The 7,909-nt window shown below is 39.9% G+C and overlaps 1 protein-coding gene across 1 annotated transcript; it reads left to right on the forward strand.

Annotated features, from left to right (window-relative positions):
• Window positions 1–6,611: 6,611 nt before the first annotated feature.
• LOC141651917 (uncharacterized) lies at window positions 6,612–7,139 on the forward strand. The gene has a single exon (XM_074459608.1). It carries the CDS (start codon window positions 6,612–6,614, stop codon window positions 7,137–7,139), a length of 528 nt encoding a protein of 175 aa, XP_074315709.1.
• Window positions 7,140–7,909: the final 770 nt, after the last annotated feature.

Consider the following 7,909-nt stretch of genomic DNA (forward strand, 5'->3'; position numbering starts at 1 on the left):
GATCTCATATTTTGAAAACGCTTCGTTCTGTCAATAAAAGGCTAATCCTTGTTTTAGATTTAACTATTTTCGTCGAAATTAAGACGGACTAATAAGTGTCACCATTTGACGATAAAATATAAATATTTTCTAATAAATCATTCCAAATAAGTCTCAAATTAGTAGTTTAGAATTTTAATTGAAATATTCAAATTAAGCATAGTAGGTTCTATAAATCAACAATTACGGATATCAATTGAATTAGCACAAAATCTCATTGAAGACGGCACGTATCCGTCACTTTGGAGTGACGGATATCATTTCATCTCACAAATGACCTAAATAGAGGAGAGAGGGAAGCACATGGGGGTGCCCCCACCTTGTCCCCCCTATCCATTTTGTGAGTGGCATTACCCGTCACTTGCTCCGACCCGTCTTCAGCAAGACTAATTGTTGAATTAGCAACTAGTAAAAAGCAGGTAATCAAAATTCACAACAAAAAAGTTATAAATAGACAACAAACATTCAAAATAAAAGTACAAAACATTCATATAAATAATTCAACAAAGAGAATTTCAAATTAACAACCTAATTCATATAAGTAATATATCAAATAGAATTTCAAATTAACAACATGATTTTGAAAAAAATAAAAAAGAAAGAAATGGAAGAAACTAGATGCATAATTGCAGTATTATGGAAGCTAGATATAAAATAAAATAAAAACAACAAATATGTTTAAGGAGCGTCGAACTCGCGACCTCTTACTTCAAAAGAGTAGTTCTATCCGCTGAGTTACTTTATCTCTAATGATCATTAAAACGCACGAATTATATATATCACTTTCGTTGCTTTTTACGAATAAAATATTTCACCAACCAAGGGGTGCGCACGTGGGGTGTTGTGCGCACCCCTAGGTCCGCCCCTGATGCAAAGAATGTAGATCAAAAGTTAAGCAAGGTGAAGATGGTTGTGGTATTGTGAAAAAGAAAAAGTTAACAACCCTTGCACAATGAAAAGTATAAGAATGTCATCACCAATTCCAAGGTAATATAATAAATAATACTTGGTTCAATATTTCTTGAAATGAATACAAAATTGGATACAAATTAAACAAGTTGTTTATGTGTGGCAGGTTTCAAGTTAAGTTCTAATATGAAGATCTCGATTTGCTTGAATTTATAATTTGGGATGATGTCATGAATGAATTGTTCGGGAAAACAACACAACCAATCCTTGATGAAGTGAGGTAAATATGAACTTAATGAAAAAAAAAATGCACCAATATAAAATCAAATGATAATGTTGATAACTAAAGTTTACGTCTCATTTCAGATTTACAACGTCGTTCCTCCACCAGATTTTAGGCCTTTACTAGAAAGGACATTTGTGGCAAAAATAAGGGTTAATCAGGTGTTTAACATTGAGCAAAAATCAAATTCATATGGTGTGATCAATTTATGTGATGATCCTAGACCAATATCCAAGTGAGATGCTATAAAAAATGCACGCAAGGTATGACATCGAGTAATGAAGAATTTTTAACAATTTAAAAATTGTTTGTTTAAAATGACTCATAAATATTGTGTTTTCTTTTAGGAACGAGCAATTTCGACTTCAACAAGGGACACAACAAAAACATACACAATGATGGTGAATTTAAGTAAAATTATGTTGTCCACTGAGTTTCTTATACTAGTGTGTGCTTTACTAACCATGTTTATACGATTTAATAAATTGCAACTATTTCATAGATTTACATTTGTTTTGGTAAAATAAATATAAGGGGTATACCATAGAATTTCAAAAATATAGGGGTACAACATAGAAAATTGAAAAACTCGAGGGTACACCGTAAAATATCCCTAAATATAATTAAGCTAAGTCTATAACATATACTCTGTAAGGATTATGAAAGGTTGAATTTTTATTGCATAATTACAATGAATACAAGAGGACCTTATATAGGATTACAATGCATTGGAGAACAAGAAAACTATCAACTAATATTTACCCTAAAACTAACCAAAGAAATAAGGTAAGTACAATTATATGGAAAATATAATAAAACGAAAATTGGCAATATTTACGAATGCGAATTTAAGGAAATATTCCTAATTGGCTCCCGCAAGACGGACGACCCAAAGGCGAGACCGATCTTGGACAGCAAAGAAGCAAAGCGCGGTTTTGGAAGAGGTTTAGTGAAAGCATTAACGAGTTGATCATCACCGGAGATATGTTGGACGCGAAGCTGACCTTGTTGGACCTGTTCACGAACAAAGTGAAACGCAAGAGCCAAGTGTTTCATCCGAGAATGAAATACAGGATTAGCAGAATAATGAGTAGTACTAAGGTTGTCACAGTAGATAACCGGTGGAGTAGTAAGTGAAACCCGAAGTTCAGTGAGAAGAGAGCGAAGCCACATAAATTCAGCGGAGGTGATAGTAACAGCTCGAAATTCCGCTTCAGTGGAGGAGCAAGCCAAGGCACGTTGCTTCTTCGAGGCCCACGAAATGACATTGCGGCCTAGATAAGTAACATAGCTGGTAGTAGAGACAAACGAGTCACGGTCCCCAGCCCAATCGGCATCACAGTAAGCATGAAGACGAGGAGGAGAGGAGCGGTATAGTTGAAGGCCAACATGAGACATGCCATTCAAGTAGCAAAGTAAGCGTTTCAAAGAACCCCAATGGTGCTCGGTTGGTCGTTGCATAAATTGTGCGAGCTTATTAACAGAGAAAGCAATATCGGGACGAGTGAATGAGAGATATCTTTGAAGACTACCTAATAGAGCTTGGTATTTAGTAACATCAAAAAGTGCGGGACTCCCATCGTGGTGAAGGGGAGGGTGTACGGCTAGTGGTGTAGAAGTCGGCTTTAACTCAAGCATATTGTGAGCGTGCAATAAGTCGTGTATATATTTTGATTGTATCAGAAGGAGACCAGCGGGGTTGGGGGTGACTTTGACGCCTAAAAAATACGACAAGGTGCCCAAATCTTTGAGTGAAAACCGTGTAGCGAGAGACTCAATGAAGGACAACACATGTGTCAGGTTGGAACCAGTGACAATAATGTCATCGACATACACAAGAAGGTAAATGGTGTGCAACTGTGTCGTGTATATAAATAAAGATTGGTCAGCGAGAGACGCCGTGAACCCGAGACCCAGCAAGTGTTGTCTAAGTGTCGCGTACTAGGCTCGTAGGGCCTGTTTAAGACCGTATATAGCTTTAGTGAGCTTACATACGTAGGTGGGGTGTTCGGATTTATAAAACCCGGTGGTTGTGACATGTAAACATTATCAGAAAGAGCACCTTGTAGAAAAGCATTATTAATGTCGAGTTGGCGTAAACACCAACCCTTTGTAAGAGCAATGGCCAGTAAAGTGCGTACCATGGCGGGTTTTATAACGGGACTAAATGTTTCTGAGTAATCAACGCCGGGACGCTGCAAAAAACCTTTCGCAACTAAGCGAGCTTTGTATTTATCAATGGAGTTATCGGGTTTGTACTTGATACGATAAATCCATTTACAACCAATAGTATTGTAGGATGGGTGAGTTGGGACAAGTGTCCATGTTTTGTTGGTTTGCAAGGCATTGTATTCCGCAATCATAGCATCGCGCCACAAAGGATCGGCCAAGGCTTGCTTGGTGGTATTAGGTAAACGGGATGGGGGAAGCATGGTGGCGAGTTTTGCATACTTTGGATTGGGTTTCCGGATATTGTCAGCTAGGCGATTGACAACTCGCGGAGGAGGAGGAGGTGGTGGTGGTGGTGGTGGTGGTAGTGGTGGTGGAGGGGTAGGGTCGTTTGAGGTGTGGCAGGGGTGGTATGGACAGGGGTCGAGGCTGTCGAGGGCGTGGTAGGGGAGGTAGCGGGAGGAGATGAAATAGAGGGAGGAGATGCGGGTGGTGATGGTGTCTGGTGTCGAGGAGAGGTGGGGTTGGATGGAGGTGTGGATTCAGGTTATGGGGGTTGGTTGGCAGCGGAGGCCTCGTGGAGTTGTTCATGGAACCAGGAGGAGGTGGTGAGGGACACGGTGGAGATGGGGTCGATTTGTTGTGCAAGGTCATGGTAAGGGAAGCAGTTTTCGATAAATTTGACGTGACGAGACACAAAAATCTTGTTGGTTGTGGGATCGAGACAATAAAAGGCACTTTGTGTGGGTGAATATCCGACAAACACACGTGGTTTTGAGCGATTTCTAATTTATGAGATGTGTAAGGACGAAGCCACGAATAACATAAGCATCCGAAGCTACGTAGATTGGCATACTTAGGGTGATGACCGAATAAATTGAATTATGGAGTCGAATTGTTTAACGTAGCCGTGGGTAGGCGGTTGATGAGATAAGTGGCAGTGGAGAACGCATGAGGCCAAAAGGTGGGTGGAAGCCGAGAGTGTGTGAGGAGGGACATACCGGTTTCTACAATGTGACGGTGACGGTGTTCGAGAAACCCGTTTAATTCGGGGGTATGAGGTGGGGTGGTGAGATGACCAATTCCTTGGTCATTAAGAGTATGTGCCATTTTGATATACTCACCGCCATTGTCTATGAAAATTTGCAAAATAGGTCGTTTGAAATATTTTTCAACGAGTTTTTGAAACCGAATAAAAATTGTGGTAGCATCAGATTTCTTTTTAAGAGGATATAACCAAATATACTTGGTAAAGTGATCAACAAAGATAATGTAATACTTGAAATTATCATAAGAAATAATAGGAGATGACCATACATCGGTGAAAAGCAAATCTAAAGGGGCCTTAGATACTAAAGTAGAAGTAGAAAAATCTAGTTTACTGCTCTTGTGAACATGACAAGAGTTACAAAAATCAATTAACGAGCTAGGAATAGTAATAGATAGTTTAGATATTAAAAAACGTAATATTTTAGCTGAAGGGTGTCCAAGGCGATGATGCCATCCACACTCCTTGGAAATTCGGCTAGTGTACGCGGTTGGTTGAGGAGGGTGTCATTCATAGACTCCACCATTAGACATTCCGCTTAAGAGAATCTAATGCGTTTGAAGTTCCTTTAAATGAAAAGAGTTTTGTGAAAATTCAAAATAGGCATTATTATTTTGGCAAAAACGAGAAACAGACAATATGTTGCAAGAAATTGCGGGAACGAATAAAACGTTTTTAAAAGCAAGAGTAGAATTAGAGGTAATTGAGACATGGAACGAACCTATTTGCGAGATGGGTAAGGAGGAGCCGTCACCTATCACGAGTTCATCACTACCATCATAGGGAGCGTGTAAGGCAAGGGTATCGAGATCGTTGGTGATGTGGTGGGTGGCACCACTGTCAAAAGCCACGATCGATGAGCCGAGGCTGTGGGGGAAGGAGTATTGGTGGTAGCGGTGTGAGCTTGGGGTTGTGAGCGAGGCTGACGAGCGGGTGTGAAAGCATGCGAGGGTGAAAACACTACATCCGGATAGTCTCTTTTGAATTTGAAACAATTCGAGATAACATGACCTATCGCTCGACAGCATTGACACTTACCTTTGAAGGGGGCAGGTGTATAAGCTTCGGCCGAGGGTGGTGGGGGCAGTGGAGGTGGAGGCACGGTTGGTGTTTGGAGTGTAGGGCCGGGTGGTGGCTCGATTGGCTTGAGCAAGGTGGGCCGAGGAAGGGAAAGGTGCGGGTTTGGTGTGTTGTTTTTGAGTGAGGTCGAAATTGATAAGTTTTTCGTGTAAGGCATTAAAGGATATGGGATCATCGCGAGCATTGATAGCATCGATGATTGGTTTGTAGGATTCATAGTCAAGGCCACGAATGACCTTGGCGATTATGTCGTCAGAATCCATAGGTTTGCCAAGGATGGTGAGTTTGTCGGTGAAAGATTTAATAGTATTCATGTAGTCAGTGACGGTTTGGGTAGAGTCTTTGAAAAGAGATTCAAGGCGGTCCTTGACTTGGAGTATGTGACCGCGGGTTGATTTGGCATATGTGTTTGAAAGGATGGTCCAAACGGCGTGTGAGGTGGGAGCACGCATGACTAGAGCTTGGATTTCAGGGGTTAAGGTGCCCAAAAGAGCACCTTTAATGAGTTGGTCTTGTCGGGTCCGAGTTTGGAAAGCCGGGTTGGGTGTGGTCTTGGTTTTGTTAGTGTCGGTGGAGGCGTCTAGGGTGGCGGCGGGCGAGGGGATAAGTACCATCGAGGTACTTGAGAAGGTCGTAACCAATGAGAAACGATGCTACTTGGTCTTGCCACTGCATAAAGGTTAAGGGTTGTAGTTTATCAACCATGGATAGGTTGACAAGGTAGAGCGGAACGCTCGGTTCATGAGGGTTTTTGATGGTGTTGCTCAACATTATTAAGGGTTTTGTGAGGTTTAGGATCGATGGACTATTGATACCATGTAAGGATTATGAAAGGTTGAATTTTTATTGCATAATTACAATGAATACAAGAGGACCTTATATAGGATTACAATGCATTGGAGAACAAGAAAACTATCAACTAATATTTACCGTAAAACGAACCAAAGAAATAAGGTACGTACAATTATATGGAAAATATAATAAAACCTACTGACTATAGACACGTTCAAAGTGGGGTATGTGAATGGGAAATGGAGAGGCCTAGATGAATCTTATACTATCTCAGATGGCTACCATTAGTTGATGCAGGGGACTGATCAGAAAGTTAACTGGTATCCTCTGGTTTGGAATAGGTATAATCTTCCCAAATGGTGCTTTATTTTGTGGCTCAAGCATCATCAGAGGTTACTCACTCTTGATAGGCTACAGAAAATAGGTATCACTAATCAGAATATTTGTTTTATGTGTGGTTTGGAACCTGAGACTCACATTCATCTGTTTGTTGAATGTGCTTATGCAACTAGATGTTTCCAACTCCTTGTAGACTGGTTGCATCTTCCAGTTGGAAACCTCAGTGATCTGACTTTGTTACTGAAAGTGCGAAGCATTTCTCTCCTGAGCAAGAAAGTTATTCAAGCTGCAGAGGCAGGGGTAATATATGGAATTTGGCGGAACAGAAATCATTGCAGGATTGATGGTTATGTACAGCTCCCTGAAAAGTTGCTGCAACAGGTCCAGATGGACTGCAAACGTAGATTGCTGGGTGTTTATCAAGGGATCATGAAGTCTGTAGATTGTCATTGGTGTAATGCTTTAGGCCTAAATGGTTAATGTTTGTATCCTCTTTTTAGCCTTGAATTTCTTGAAGTCACAAACTTGCTAATCAGCAATTGATGTAATGGTTGTCCATTTGAACGGTGCTTATAATATTACTAACATTCGACCAAAAAAATATATATATATATATATATATATATATATATATATATATATATATATATATATATATATATATATATATATATATATATATATATATATATATATATATATAATAAAACGAAAATTGGCAATATTTACGAATGCGAATTTACAGAAATATTCCTAATATACTCCCTCATATTCTACATAAGTGTCCCATTGTCCATTTCCGTCTATTCACAATAATGTCCCATTGTCTATTTTTGGTAAACTTTTATACTTATTTTAGTCACTTCAACCCCACAACAATACCCCACCTCAACCCAAAAAAATACTTATCTTAATCACTTCACTCACAATAATACCCCACAATACCTTTTCTCTCTCTAATTACCTCACCCCACCACAATAATTTACATTATTTAATTCCTTTCCTTAATTCTCGTGTCATCCCCCATAATGGGACACTTATCTAGAATAGGAGGGAGTATTTAACACATGGCAATTACGAAGCTAAACCATATGGATCCACTTTTCGGGTGTCACTATAATACCCAGATATTATGGGACCCAGAAAGGAACCCTGGGATGCGTGAGGGGACCTTATACTAGAGTAGAGGTGACTCGGGAGTGAGGTATGACTATAAAGGGGACCGAGTATAACCTATACTAGACTTAGT

This window comes from Silene latifolia, chromosome 4, assembly GCF_048544455.1.
Source record: "Silene latifolia isolate original U9 population chromosome 4, ASM4854445v1, whole genome shotgun sequence".
Classification (NCBI taxonomy): Eukaryota; Viridiplantae; Streptophyta; class Magnoliopsida; order Caryophyllales; family Caryophyllaceae; genus Silene; species Silene latifolia.